This window comes from Aotus nancymaae, unplaced genomic scaffold (assembly GCF_030222135.1).
Source record: "Aotus nancymaae isolate 86718 unplaced genomic scaffold, 86718_ANA_hifiasm-v0.15.2.pri h1tg000008l, whole genome shotgun sequence".
Taxonomy (NCBI): Eukaryota; Metazoa; Chordata; class Mammalia; order Primates; family Aotidae; genus Aotus; species Aotus nancymaae.
In genome coordinates, this window is record NW_026988419.1 from 59,273,933 (window position 1) to 59,289,670 (window position 15,738).

At 40.2% G+C, this 15,738-nt stretch overlaps 1 protein-coding gene across 4 annotated transcripts in view; it reads left to right on the forward strand.

The window, feature by feature from the left end:
* MYO3B (myosin IIIB) overlaps positions 1-15,738 on the forward strand; it is a 493,214-nt gene that overhangs the window by 209,961 nt on the left and 267,515 nt on the right. For all 4 annotated transcript variants that reach the window (XM_021668991.2, XM_064373364.1, XM_064373366.1 and 1 more), the window contains one exon: positions 9,108-9,263. In XM_021668991.2, the coding sequence (XP_021524666.2) occupies positions 9,108-9,263 (156 nt within the window). The remainder of the gene's footprint in view (positions 1-9,107; positions 9,264-15,738) is intronic.

The window sequence follows — 15,738 nt, forward strand, 5'->3', positions numbered from 1 at the left end:
AGCATGTAATGATCATGCAGTATGGAATGGATTGTTCATTTCTTTTAGAGGATGGCTGGGTACTATTTATTCCTTCTCCTTATAGGGAGAAGAATGCATACAAATAAGAATTATGGTTTTAATTCAGGGAAGGGTGGCAAGTAGAATCATGGGAAGGAATACAATTCACGTGTCCCTGGGCATTTAAGCCTGGACTAAGAAGCAGACCATGACTGTCTGTCAAAATGGAAATTGATTTTTGAATCAAAGAAATGAGCCAGACATTAAAAATATAAGATTACCCAAAAGCATGAACTTGAAAATGCCAAAGTTCTTTGCTTTTGCTGAGTTGTCAGACCTAGAAATTCTCTTCCCCTCAGAACTTTGAAAGTTCTGATCAGGACCTCTACTATCAAACAGAAATTTGTCCTCAGTGGTAGGAATCACACTGAGAGAAAGTAGCTAATTAATGGGTGCAGCATTATTCAAATCTAACTCAAATTACACATTAACATTTCCTTGTTGCTATGGTTCGAATGTGTCTCCTCCAAAATTCAGGTGCTGCCATAGTGATAGTATTAAGAGGTGGGTTCTTTAAGAGGTGATTAGATCATGAGAGCCTCTCCATGGTGAAAGGGATTAAGTACCCTTATAAACAGGCTTGAAGGGGAGAGAGTTAGTCTCTTCTTGCCTTTTGGCTTTCTACTATGTGAAGAAAGCATTCCTCCCCTCTGAAGGAACCATCTTGGGAGTAGAGAGCAGCCCTCACCAGACAACTGAACCTGCTGGAACCTTGATCTTGGAATTCTCGGGCTCCAGAACTTTGAGAAAATAAATTTCTGTTCTTTATAAATTACCCAGTCTTAGATCATCTGATACAGCAGTGCAAAATGGAGTAGGACACTTATGTAGCACCCATACTGCTAATTATTAACAGGTGTAGGTGTACCATAGCTGTCTTCCTCCACTAGACTGACTGACTGTATACCCAGCAACTAGTACAGTGTCTGGCCCAGGGAGCTGGCATTTATCAAGTGCTCGCTATGTACCAAACACTATACATGAATTCCCTTCACCATAACCTTTCTGACCATTTTAGGCTTTGATCTCCCAGGGATCACACCTTTTCCAGTCCTTTGAACTGAAGGGTGTCATCTGAACATAGACTAACAATCTGATAAGCTAGTTGCTGGGGCTGTGTGATGAAGTAATGGCTCATGTTTATCAGTGCCCTGACTGTATCACATGGCTGGAGTTGCCTCCAGACAGATCTGCTTAATTGCAAGGTGCTTTTTATAAAAACTCAACCAAAGAAGAAAGAAAAGAAAGCAAGCAGGAGTAGAAGGTGATGACTTGGGGCCACCAGTTACAATCCTTACAACTGCCTTAGTTCTAGAACACAAAAGTGACATCTTCTTCGCTGCCGCAACGTCCAGCAGAGGGCATCCTTATCCCCATTCTTTGTCAAATGCCATGTGACACTGAAAGCATAGCTTAAACACAAGAAGGAGGTGCCAATAACAAGAATAAAACAGCCACCGTAGTCAGTGTGCCTTCAGTTGGCTTTTTCTTGGACACACCCCTCTTTACCTTGAACCTCTGGCCCATCTTGACCTGTCTCTTGGCTCTGACCTGGTTCCACTTGGCCCTTCTAACTTCATCTCCTTTATTTAGCACGTTTACATCTCTCTCCTTTTCTTCCTCTCAGACTGATTCTGCCTGTTGTCCATGGTATGTCTCCTTTGCTCTGTTCCTCTTCATTGTGGCTCTCTACTTGTCCCCAGACAAGCAGGGCTGGAGGATCTAGAATTTTCGTTACCTCATCTCCTTCACTAAGAATATAGTTAGTCTGGGCTTTTCTAAGTGTTTCATATTGACCAAGGGATTAGAGATAGAGGGTAAAGAGGTTCCTGGTTGACAGGTTTCACTCAGGCTGCAACCCTGGGGCATTACAGGGTTACACATTGCAGCTCTCTGCCTTAGCAGGGGGTCTCTGATCCAGCTTTGTTTTTGCATAAGGACTCTCTCCAGCCACACTGGTGTACATTCCTTAACTCTGGAGGTAGATTCTGTTTCATCAGAGATTTCACATTTTGGCTTTAAACCACCCTATATATTTTTTTATGTGACTTTCTTCACTTTCTTTGAATCTTCTCTGGGTGAGAAAAGTAGACGTTCTTTATCCCCAAGTTTCCTGCCCAGTCTCAGACTTCAGGAAATACAGTGTTCTTCCCTTTCCATTTCCATCCTAGATTTACTTGAGCTCACTCTGGACCTTCGGTGCTGACAGCTTTGTCTGGAGATCAGGCTGACTTGCTTATCTTCCAAACCTTGCTCCAGGATCTCTGGCAAGATGGCAGCTGCCCTGTTGTGCAGCAGCCCTGTGGTCTCTCGCTTTTAACACAGACTGTGTTCCCATTACTTACTTCAAAGAGAGACTCAGCTTCCTGTTCTAAAACTCTCCATCCTGCCTTCTCGGGGCTTTTTTTCTTTTAGCAAATATTGACTGTTCTCTGATTGATAACCTGCCTCACTGAGTAATGTACTCCCAGTTCTCATTTACCTGTTTCAAGGGAGGACCCCACTTCGCGACCCCAAGTGTGAAGCTAGGATGCAATTTCAGTTCTCACCAGTGAGACTTTCAAATAACATCAAATGTGATATGCAGACTTCAGGAAAATGAAATGCAGTGAAATATTCCACCAAACAGGGAGGTGATGTTTCACAGAAATACCATACACAACATCATGTTTCTCATTCTGCCTTCTTTTGAAGCATTAGTCATTTTGGGAAAATGCCTGTTTGTCATAGTCTTGTCTTCCAGAATGGAAATTTTCTTCCAAGACAGAGTACTGTGGGCTCCGATATTTAACCTATAATTAGTGTATCCTCTGGAGGATTTTCTCCCCTTGATGTAGAGGCCTCTTTGTCAGTCAGCCTTCTGTTTGATGCCGATAGCAACCACAGGGCAGTAGAGTGTGAATCACAGGGCAGGGAAATGCTTGCTCAGATCCAAAAGGTTTAGATCTTCTGTAGCGACGGGAACATGTAGCAATCCAAGTAGCAAGCCTGCAAGAAATAGCAGGAAATCTAAAAGAGTATTTATAAAGAAATGAGAAGAAACATAAATCCTGAGTTTTGATTTAGTTTTGCCCCAATGTATGGAATAAAATTGTTCACCCTCATGCTTTTCTTACCCAGTTCACTAGTATTTTTAGTTTTTGCCTTTTCAGCTGCTCTGTATCAAGTGTTTTATTCATTGGTAAACAACAGTCGGAGGCTCTTGACAAATAGCTCCCCCTTGCAGGCATCTGGTTTTTTGGTTGAAATGGGAATTTACAGGGACAGAGAAGCTGTGTCACTACAGCATTATTGTATGAGAGCAGAGAGTGCACAGGCATCACCAGCTCCAGAGCCTGCCCTTGCTTCTTGCTAAGAAATGTCTCCTTTTTGCCTGTTTTTGGCAGAAGTCAGATCGGGAGATTGCTGCAAATGGCTGCAACAACCTGTGTTTAATGTGGTGACACTAATAGGTTCTGAGAATTAATCTTCAGCCAAGAAAGCATGATGGAAGTTACTAGAATTTCAAATTAGGTAGCGAATTGATTTCCTTCAAGGCTGAGATTTGCTTCCTTTTTCTTCTGGTGGACTTTCCTGTCATATTCAAACCACCCACCATGGCCTTATTTCCAGTCTCTTGTATATATCTCATGGTATACGTAAATTGGTATTCTATTGTTTCGTTTTGTCTCTTAGCACAGAGAAAGCATATCTAAATCCAGATTTTAAAAAAAGATTTAAAACTCCAGGAATGAATGAAAGAAAGAATTACTTATGATTTGGGGGAAAAGTAGTTTATCTAAATCTAGTCCTTGTTAATTTTTTTCTAGATTAAAAAACTCTGGAAGGAGCTGAGCTCGGGAAAATGTCTCCCCAGTTTGAAACACTGTCTTTTGCAGAAACAATAGCCCAACAGAGTGTCTCAGATGTGGCAATAATTAAGGGTTATTAGAGTCTCCCCTCAGTCCACTGAGTTGAGGATGCTGCTATCCATTCTAAAATCATGCTACTAATTGCTTACAACAGAGCTTCCAAGGATATCATTTGTGAGTCCGACACACCAAAAAAAGGTCTCTGTGGTCAAGTAAGTTTGGAAACGTGGACTCAAACAGAATTAAACTTTTTTTTTTTAACCCTAGTACTTGTAAGAACCTTTAATGGGCTTGTGTGCATTATGAAACTCCAAACTTACTTGCTTTAGAGAATCACCAATGTTTTCCAAACTCTTTTGACTAGGAAACTAGTTTCTTTTTTTGATGGAATGCTTTATGTGTCTAGGGATTCCCCTAATTCACCTAACATTGGCTGGCCCCTAACCCCATACAGAGTTTAGCATTTTATGCACCCTTTTGTAAAAACTGCTCAGTCCCCGGCTGGGAGAAGATATTCTTCATTTGGAATTTGCAATTCCTGGTTTAATAAGCTATACCTGAAATGAATAAGTATATTAGAACTTCTTTAGTTTTGTTTGTTCTCCAAATCAGGTTAAAGGAATTCTGTCTTGCTTTATAAAAGGACATGGAGGCTATCAGGAGTTTTAAGAATCCCAGCTGTCAGTTTCATCTTCATCCTCTAAACCTCTGCTGACCAGGGATAGAAATGACAAGCCAACAAACTTAAACAGTAGGAGTTTTGGGCACCAGCCTACACAGTCTTAAGCAATATCAATTATACCCTAGTTAAAGTTGGTAAAGGGACTAAAGGCAATAATTGTCCTTAGGCACTCAAGAGAAGCAGCTTAGGAGGTGAAGGTCAGTGTTCTGGTGGCATCCTGAGCTACGGGCTTTGCAGCTTGCCTGGTCTTGCTTCTTGCATTGCCAATCTGGTTCTCCAATCTTAAAATGACTTCTGCTTTGCTCCCCCAGTTTAGTTTACTTCAATTTAGTTCCAAAACTTCCTCCAAGACTTACCTAGCTCAATTCTTACCAGCTCCAGGAAGTCTTCCCTGCCTAGTTCTTCCCTCTGGCCCTGAAGAATTGTTTTGTACCTTGTACCTTTGCCATTTTTAGCAAAACGGAGCAGAGTAGGAAGGGTCCTCCTGTGGGAGTTAAGGAATTGACCTCATCACTGTCAGGACTTGGTCTCAGTCTCTTCATCTCTTAAAAGAGGGGTTAGAATAGAAAATCTCAGTCCCTGTGGCTCTGAAACCCTATGCTTTTGTGTTATTATTTCTTATCCTAAAGATACAAGAAAACATATAGCTTTTGCTGTTTCATGTGTTTCTCTTGTCCTTCTGTCTTTCCAATTAGATTGTAGATCCTTGAGGAAAAGGGTCATGGTTTCTAATTTATGTATTTTGGCTAATTCTGATGCGTAATAAATGTTTGCTGAGTAAATGATATGATCCTATGCCCTGATATCTAGTAGCGCAGGACTTCCAGCCCTATCTGCTCTTAAGGAATAATTTTTCTCTTTTTATCTGTAAAATAATTCCATTTCAGACTGGCTCTTTGCTTCCTATGAGAAAAAATGTATAGAGGAGTATTTTAGAATAAAGCTATACCCTCAAGTTCTTCATGCCCTTCCCCTAAAAATCCTCCAATGCAATTGGAGAGTCACAACTCTGCTTAGCATTCTTCCTCTTTACACTCAGTTTCAGTTTTGCTGCTCTTGTGGTATGATGGTGCATGGTCGACACATCTGACAGCTATAATTTAACTTGAGCATACCCTGAGGATGGTCTGAGGATGGCAGTCACACCTGAATGTGTTTGGAATTCAGAATATGGCCAACCCAGAGATGAATTCCTTATCTATAAGGAACATCTGAGCTCTGGGCCCTTCCTGTGGAACATCATCATACAGGGGAGTGAGGCTCTTTGTTCTGGGGTAAATGAAGGTTGCCAGGTGAAGGTTGTTAGGAGGAAGGCGTGAGGTGAAAATGCTTTTCGCATGCAGTGGTGGTTCTTCTGTCCAACACACGGCTACTGGATCATCCCTGTTTGTAAGTTTCTCCTGATAAAACCCTATGTCTCATTTGTTGGCTCTGGGTCTCTCCTTCAGCATCTTGAAACTGGTGACATCCCTACTGAAGTTAATAGGGGTTTATTATGACAGACACTCAACCCACTTCAGTCTATCTTACTTGGAGAGCTAACAAAGCCTTTTTGTTTTGAGACAGGGTCTCACTCCGTTGCCAGGCTGAAGTGTAGTGGTGTGGTCATTTCAGCTCACTGAAATCTTAAACTCCTGGGCTCAAGTGATCCTCCTGCCTCAGCTTCCCACGTACCTGGGACTACAGGTGTGCTCTGCTAATTTTTAAATTCTTTTTTAGTAGAGACGAGGTCTCACTATGTTGCTCAGGCTTATCTTGAACTCCTGGGCTCAAGCGATCCTCCTACCTTGGCCTCCTAAAGTGTTGGGATTACAGGCGTGAGCCACAATGCCTGGCCAACAGGGCCTCTTGATCATTGCTTCCAGAAAGTAGAATGCCCACTATCATCATTTTTTTTTTAATCTTCAAGAAATAACAGATTTACTTGTTAGTTTCTTCTTTGTCTAATTCTCTGACTTTGTTATTCACTCATTTATTTGATTCCTCCATAATCCAGAGAGGAACTCATTCCAAAATATCAAATGATCTTGCAACCTTGTTGGAAGCCTTCCTTCTCCAGTGGATGCTAACATTGTGAAACAAGCTCTACCACCTTTAACTGCATCCTAGACTCTAGTAGAGACATATTTTCATAAGGCTGGATGGAGTATGGGTTTCCCAGTCTTTCTCAATCCCTGTTCAAGAGCTTTATTTACCTGAAGTATCCAAAGGACCTTGTTGTCAGGCCTCACCTGGAACACTGCCCTGAGGTACCTGGCTTAAGGGGGAAGGTAGAGGCAGCCCCAGCCCACTTTCCCCTTCACATGCCATGAATTTCATATTAATTGCCTTCTCCCACCTTCAGCCTCTGCCCCTGAGTTTACTAATTTGAAGTGTTGCCACTAACCAACAGGCTGCTGAGGGTGCCCTGGTCCTTTTGTTCATTCTTTCTTTTCAATGAGCATCTACTAGTAGTCAGATGACGATTCAATAATTAACACAGGAAAAAAGAAAAAAAAAAGTTGGGGAGGGTTGGGGATGGGTGAGATGAATATTATGTGAGGAAACAAGAAATTTCTCTCCCCATATTTGGGAAATGCTTCAATACTGATGTGCCTATTTTGTGATGAGAAACCGACATTATTAAAAATCACTGGGCAGGCTCAGCTTCAGATCCAGCAGTTCCTACCACTCCCTCTGAGGTGCATCTTCAGTAGGAACTCTCAGAGGACATAAGGACTATTTATCTTAGGAGTTTTTATACACTATTCCTAATGCTAGGAGGACTGGGCCATACACCTATATAACTGACAGTATCTTGGGTTCCTTCTTTTTTCAGGAAACATGGTTATTAACATTTTTACATAATATCAGAGCGTATTAGCTTTGATAGTTACATGTAGAGGTGAATATACAAGGAATCAAGGGAAGATTGCTGATATAAAGACATGAACACAGTCTTTTTAAAGTATATGCACTGATTCTTTATTTTTCACAGAAAAATAATAGATTATACAAAAGGCTCTGAACCTACAAAAGTCAAATGATGTATTTCTTCTCATGGCAAGACAGAGGTGGTATTTATAGTCCTGCAAGCAGCAGAATGGAGATAATTTAGGTTCTGTTGGCTTTTCTAGCTGAAAGCTTCAGTTCCAATAGATAGGGAATCCCCTGAATCAATTCTCAAACAGACTGACTGGGAAATTTACCGAACATCTTTTCAGGACTAGAAGGTAGGAGATATGAAAGTGTTTTGAACTGAAAACTGCAAAGGCTAAAGCTTTTTTGTAAGTCTAACGGTTGTGGATTGTTTCAAGAACTCTGCTTAGATGTCTTGAAAGCATGTTCAAGGTGAGGCTGAACTTTTTTACCATTTGTCAGTGAATTTCATCAAAAATATGCTGTATCTTAGACGATGCTGGCATGCCACTGTTGAGGAAACTAAAGACGTTTATTTCATGGAGTGGGCAGAATGGCATCCATTTATCCTAACCTCTGATGTGGGCTAAAGACTGATAGCTTAAAAGGGTGGATGTTAAAATTTCTTCCTCTCGCCAAGGGCAGCTACGCAGACTAGAAATGTGATGGCAGTTGGAGGAGTATTCGTCAGATTCAACTTCCCTAGAAATTTCCGTGTATCAAAATCATCTTGAATAACACAGAAGGTGCAGCAAAATGTACTAAATCATTGTTTGCTTTGAAAAGGATTTTGAATCTGAAACAGAAAGTAGTTACACCGGTGTGGTTTCAACCAATTAACTACAGAAGAATTTAAATGCAACCCAATTTTTGCCATTTGGAATGGACTTTCTGTTCCTTCTTTGTATAATTCTGTCCCAATACATCTGAATTATATTGTAGTCACTTCCTATTCTGTGGTTTTTCTGGTTCTTCAGAAGACATTAGACATCTAGCTGCCAAACTTTCTCTGTGAATGTTTCTTTATGATTAGTTTTTTTCCTTATAAACTCCTAAATGCATTTCCCCACCACTAAACAAGGGGCTTTTTGTATATTAGGATTTAATTGAAGTGATAGTATTTAATTCTACATATTTCCGAAAGAAAGTATTTTATGAATCAACTTGACTCCACTGAAAATATTTTTCTGTAATGAAAATGCAGATAGAATATTGGGCAGTCTATTTTCAGTGTTGAAAATTCAAATTGGTGGTTTAAAAAAATACAATTGATGGCATTAAAAAAATACAACCTCACAAATAGGTGTCAACACTTTAAAAATTTTTAAATTTAACAATTTAAAAATTGATGGTAAAAGTTCAAATTGATGGTAGAAATTGTGTTTTCAACTTTGCTTAAAACAAACTAAGATTTCTGATGTTTTAATTCAACTAATAGAGAATTACTATTTTTCTATTTTCTGGTACATATTAATAAAGAAAGAGCTGTTTATCATTAACCAATGATCAGGTTTTACAAATGAGTTTTTACCTTCTCTCTCTCTCTCTCCCATATTCATAGGGGAACAGGGTGTCTAAGATTGTACTTTGGATTGTTTGTTGATTTTTGTGAACAGGTGTCTTATTAAGGATTTTGAAAGGCGACCTTCTGTCACACATCTCCTTGACCACCCATTTATTAAAGGAGTACATGGAAAGGTTTTGTTTCTGCAAAAACAGCTGGCCAAGGTTCTCCAAGACCAGAAGCATCTAAATCCTGTTGTGAAAACCAGGTACTGTATTCTCTTTCTTCTTTCTCCCTGTGGTTGTTTATAAATATGTCATGTCATGTGTTTTGATTTGCCCAGCATTATTACTGGTAATTATCACATCCCTGCATTTTTAAGAGTTTTATTTACGTGACATTAAGTACTCCATGCCCAGTGGATGAGAGCAGGAGAGCTTCAGAAACTGCCCATTTGTGTTCTTACGGCCAATTTCTCTCAAGTGGCTGAAATCTTACTCTGCCCTGGTGTTCAGTTAGCTCTAGTTAAAAATCAACAGATATATAGATTTACATTTAATAGAAATTTGGACTTCTTTTTTACCAATATAGGTAATTGTATAAAAGCAACCATGGCTGACATTGTGTGAAGCACCTTTACTTGGCCATTGTAGACTGAAGAGCAGTCATGTAGGCTGTAAAGTGATTTTGGAAAGATTATGAGCTGAACGCTGGAGACTGTTTCTCTAATGTGCTCTGAGACCATTTTCTCTTTAGTTTAAAACTCCTTAGAGTCAGTTTTGTATTTTTAATTCATATTTTTCAGGTATTGCTTATGCTAGCTAAATCAACTGTGATTCCTACCCTACCTCATCCTCATTTTTTTTAGAAGGTAGATTTTTTTTTTTAAAAAAATGTTTATTTTCAGGGGGAAGTGCTTTAAACAGTATTCTCTGGTGAATCTCTAAGAAATAGATCTTTGATTTCTGTCCAGAGGGTGGCAGAATTTCTCTTTAAAAAAAATTAAATGCAAATAAACCTGCTTCCTATGCTCACCAATTATTTGGTTTTATGAAACCATCCAGAATGTAGATAAGCTCCAGTTTGTTATTATTAAAAGAACATTCAAAGTACTGGAGGTGAAGAAAATAAGATATCATAAGTTACAGGTTCTGGAAATAATCATGTATTCTGCAGAGAATTGTTTACTAATTAAAAAACCAAACATTGCATCAGAACTCTTGGAGCTGGAGGTGTAGTTTCAAGGTGACTCTATTTTGCTGATTTTTCTCTACCACCACCAGGTTCCCTTTTGGATAGCTCAGGACCGATTTTTTTTCCTACTTGTTTGCTTTTTCCACTGCCATTTCTGTTTCGGTGGCCTCCCTACAGGGTAGAGAAATGCAGATAAGTTCTTGTGACGTTGAATCTTTTTGAAGCAGTAGGAACCTGTGTTTAAGCCGCAGGGAGCTGAAATCTCTTTTCTCCCTCATTTTGGTTCCTATAACCAGCCACCACCCCTGCCACCCACCTACACACACACACACACACACACACACACACACAGACACACACAGCACCACCACCACCACCACCAAACATGAAGATAAAGTAAAAGAAAAAACAAACCAGGCAAAAAAACAAACCCAACATTTAAAGGCTGTAAGTGAAATCCAACATCTCTTCTTTGTCTTCCTGTTCTGGGATTTGCCATGGAATGATTTCTGAGACTTCATTTGCCAAGTTATCTGGAATTTCACATTTGCCTGACTTTGCTTGTCCAGATCTATGCTTTCTCTCTCTCTCTCTTTTTAAAGAAAGCAAAACCTTTCTTCTTTTACCATAGAAAATTGTAACACCAGCCTCTCTCATCCCCTTTCTCTAATTTCTCTTTATCTTTGTTAACTCCTTTGATGTCAGAAGCCTCATATGGTGGCAAAGGTTCTCACAGGGTCCTTGTAATCTTGAGTTTCACTCAGTGGTTTGTGTTTCTTTGAACTATCATTAAAAAAATACAACCTCACAAATAGGTATCAGCACTTTTAAACAGTCACTTCCTTAGGATGTAGGAAAATTTATTCCAAAGGAAACACAATGCGTGTAATTGACACTTAACCTGCCACCTATCTTGTACTATTACTTCCTCTTAGCAACTGGCAAGGAGCTGGCTACAAAGATGTTTTCAGCCCACCAGGAGAAACTCTCAAATATCATTCCATGATGATAAATCAATATATTTAAAGTTGTGAGTTTCTACGTTAAAGCAGAAAAAACAGAAAAATTGAGGTGACTGTACGGATGACTGAGGCCAAATGACCCACTCATCATTTTTCTACACAGTTATGGCCACCTGGAAGGCAGTGCAATGTAGTAGTTAAAGCTACTGGCTTGGCAGGGTGTGGTGGCTCATACCTGGAATCCCAGTACTTTGGGAGGCTGAAGTGGGAGGATCACTTGATCCCAGGAGTTTGGGACCAGGCTGGGCACTATAGCAAGATCTCATCTCCACTAAAAAATTAAATAATAAAAAGTGAAAGAAAAATTAGCTGTGCATGGTGGCACATGCCTGTAGTCCCAGGAGGCTGATGTGAGAGAATCACTTAAGCCCAGGAGTTCGAGGCTGCAGTGAACTGTGATTGCACCACTGCACTCCAGGCTGGGCAACAGAGTGAGACCCTGTCTCGAAAAGAAAAGAAAAGAAAAAAGTCCATAGGCTCTGCTAGGTTTTCATCTCAGGCCAGCCACTTACTGGGTAAGTTTTTAATCTTCCTGTTCCAAAGTTTCTTCTATAAAATGGAGAACATTTTGAGGGTTAAGTGAGTCAATACTTAGAATGTAAAATGCTTAGAATATTGCACCCTCCATAAATGTTGGTAGTAGTAGTAGTATATATGGTCTATTTAATTCTGAGTCTTTCATTTCTTTTTAACACTACCTCTTTCCCATAATCTGTACAAATTCATCTTTTTACTTACTGTAAAAGATCATGAAAATAAACACTGCTGAGGTACTGAATGTTAAAAGTATCCATTTTATCTCTTATTCAATATCTAATTTATTCATTCAAGAGGCATTTATATGTGTGTATGTGTCAGGCCCTATGCTGAACAGAGGAACTACAAAGGCAAATCAGATGTAGTTCCTGATAAAGAGCTAATAGTCTGGTGTGTGATACAGACAAGAATCAGGTGAGAACAGCTCAACATGAAAAGTACCTAGATAAAGGAATGCCTCGGATACCTGAGAGCACCTGGGATAGACACCTAAGTCGATCTGGGTTTGGCATAGTGGTGGAAGATGCCCTGGAGCTGCTGGGAAGGTGATCCTTGAACCGTCCTGAAGAACAAATAGAAGACAGTCAAGGAAAGGGAGTGATTTGGGGTGGAGGGGAAAGAACAAGCAAAGGGCAAGGCCCAAGGGCTGGAAGGAGCTGGGGGAATCTGGTGAACAATTGGCTGGAGCTTGGCATGGGGTAGGTGGGAAGGAGAGACAGACAGGAACTGTGTCATAATGGGCCTAAGGAACTTGAACTTGTTTCTTAGGTGCTAGGGAGCCATTGAAGAATTCCAGAAAGTTGTTCTGGTTGCAGTATGGAGAATGGAATGAAGCAGGGCAAGGCTGCAGCCAGGGAGCAGTTAGTAATTACAAATGGCAGAAGATATTAAAATAATGGTATTATCAGGACTTAGCGATAAATTGATTGAGAGAGATTAGGGAAATAAAGAAGTGTGTTGGGGCCTACCCAAACTGGGCTGCCTCCCTGGCCCGGTTCACACTGCAGTCACATAGAGACTGCAAGACACTTCTTTATAGTTTATCAAATGCAATGCCAAGTACTTCTGGATATTACACAAAGCTTCCAGCTTTCCACCCGAAGGAGAGTTCTTCAATGGACTAAGCAGACCTGGACCCTCCAGCTAGAGCAGCTCTTTTGGATTTGAGAGCTGATACAGAATAATAAAACTTAAAACCTGCAGGGAAAACTTTCTTACTATTCCTGCAAAGGTAAGGAATGTTCTGTCCACTTTAGTACTTTCCCCAGGGGAGAGAGAAGTTGGTAGTTTCAGGGGGGCTGCAGGGAAGAATTCAAGTTCTTAAAGGATGGGGAACGCTTGGAGAGGTGAAGGGAAAGGATATATATACAGGGAGACATTGAAGACAGAAGAGAGAGGAAGCAATGGAGGAAGCAAGAGGGAGTGGATCAAGGGCCTAAGTGGAAGGTTGACCTTAGAAAGACAGAAACTCTAAGTTGGGAAAGACACAGAAAGGTTGGACAAAAGTATTCATAAAACTTAAGTGAGGAGAGGAGGTATTATGAGGAAATTCATGTTGAATGATCTTTATCTTTCAAAAAAAAATTTAGCAAGGTGTCAAAGTTGGGAGTGGATTGTGGACTCCAGGGAAGTGTGAAATCTTTGAGATAGCTACTATGAGGAATATGGTAAAGGGTCAATTAAAGACAGACATCATGATTACCTAATAGCACAGAAAACCCAGGTGGAACATAACTGAATAGCATCCTATTGTAGTGAAGTTAATCAGTGTTTTAAGATAATGCATGTAGAGCATTCATAACAGCATTTGGCCCTAGAAACTCTCAGAAAATGTACCATCACCGCTGCCACCTTTCTCATCGGTCATCTCGATTAACTCTTAGCAGCAAGGAATTAGGAGTAGAGAAAGCAGACACTATGGTCTTCTTCAGGCTGGAGATTGGCTTCAGTGGACATGGTGAGTGGGCAATGAAGCAAGGGAATGGAGGTTAGTAGAAGAGTGTCCTTGGGATCTTTGGGGGTAGGGAAGGAAGTGACACCAGAGTGGCTTATTGACTTTGAGGCTGATCTAGTCTGGGGACTGGCTATTATAATGAAGATGAAAAGCAGATTAATTGAGGGGATGATGAGAAAAGGGATTGTAGAACTGAGATCCTTGGAACTTCTGAGAGATAATTAGGAGCTAGGGATAGCTGAGCTTGTGGACAACTTCAGTGAAATAGAAATAAACTTTTTTTTAAGTGTTGACAAGTTGAGGAACTCTTAGATCCGAATGTGGGAAGTGTTAACAAAGTGATTAGTAGGACATGGGAAAACCAAAGACTGCTATCAGGGGAAGGGGTAGAAAGGTAAATTGGGGATCATATGCCAAAAAGGATGATATAAGAGTGTGATGTGAACTTTTAAAAAGGGAGAGATTGGTCAGGGAGAACAGTGGTTGGGAAAAGACAGAGGGGAGCAGGGAGAATACAATTTCCCTACTCCATCGCAGGGAGGGGATGGAAGGTAGCGCTGAGACAGGGAAGTGGTCCATCTCAGTCATGGTGCATATGTGAGCATATTCAAGGGCAGGGCTAAGAATCACGGAGAGCTTGTTCACATGGAGCAGAAGCTGTGCTGTGCATAGAGGGCTTGAGTTTGTTAGGCCCCTGTCTCACCTCTCTTGGGTCTAACCATTCAGGCTTTCCTGAGTGCTTTTTGGAAAGCCAGGATATGATTCATCTCCATTTCACTATATATATACTACAGATATAGATATGGGACAGCAGAGGCACCTGCGGAGAAGTGACATTGTACTATTTGAGATTTGATAGATACCATTACCTGATGCTAGTTATAATGTATGTATGACACCATTGGAATTTAAGTTTTTCCAGTAAATTATAATTTTGTCAATGCATATATTTAATTTAGGTACAACAGAGCAGTTATGAATCCAAGTCTTACTCTTTTAAAGGAGGTTAAGAAGCCCTAAAACCATGTGAACTGTGGGTTGAAGGTACATTGTTACTTAATGTGTCGGGGGTGTTTTTAAACTATTTGGTCATTTCTTTTATATCAGCACCTATTTCCTTGATCTTCAAAAAGACTTCTTCCCCAACCTGTTTTACAAATCCCTGAATTCATTAGTATCATCTGGTGTGTCATTTCACAGTTAAAGTTCAGAGAAGTAGATTGAAAAAATGCTTTTTATCACTTTACAAGCGTTTCTGGGAGAAGAAGGAAACCACTGTCTGGAATGTGAGTGGAGGCAGGAGAAGGACTTGGTTGTTTCTGCCACAACCACGAACTCAACCGTGAACCTTAGTAAAATTACAGCATCCAGCATGCCGTGCCCTGCAGGTGGCTTGGTACTAGCTGAAACCACAGATGTTAAACCCTAAATGCCAATGGTCTGTTCTAAGTATTACTTGGTAGAAGAATTAAGTTACTGGGTTTTTTTTTTTCTGCTCTGTTTAATGGATTGTAATTCTGCCCTTGCAATTTGCCTGAGGCTGATTAAAACAATGACTTCAGCTTTTCTGATTTCAACCTGCAGCAATGACCTTTAAAAACAGATTTCTCACTATTTAACTGCCAGCTTTCCCCAGTAATCCTTGCTCACTCTCCCTCTTCTACCTTCAAATGTATGCATGCATGGACACACACACACACACGCACATACACACCATATTATATACACTAATGGGTTCTTGGGCTCTTATGTAAATGAAATAACTCCTGTAAGATTACTTTATAAAGTGCTGAAGAAGCTTGACACATAGGAGGTTAAGGATCCTCCTGTCTTCCTAACAGAAGAAATAAATCTACACGTTGCTATAATTAGTATCTGCTAGCTATCTATACCTATATCTATCTACAAATGAGTGAATAAGTTAATTAATATTAATCTTATGCTGGTGTTACTGTTTCTTGCTGCTTAGGGAAGTTGGGTGTATCAAATACTGTTTAATATGATTAATGATAACATGCTGATTTATTGGGATTCTG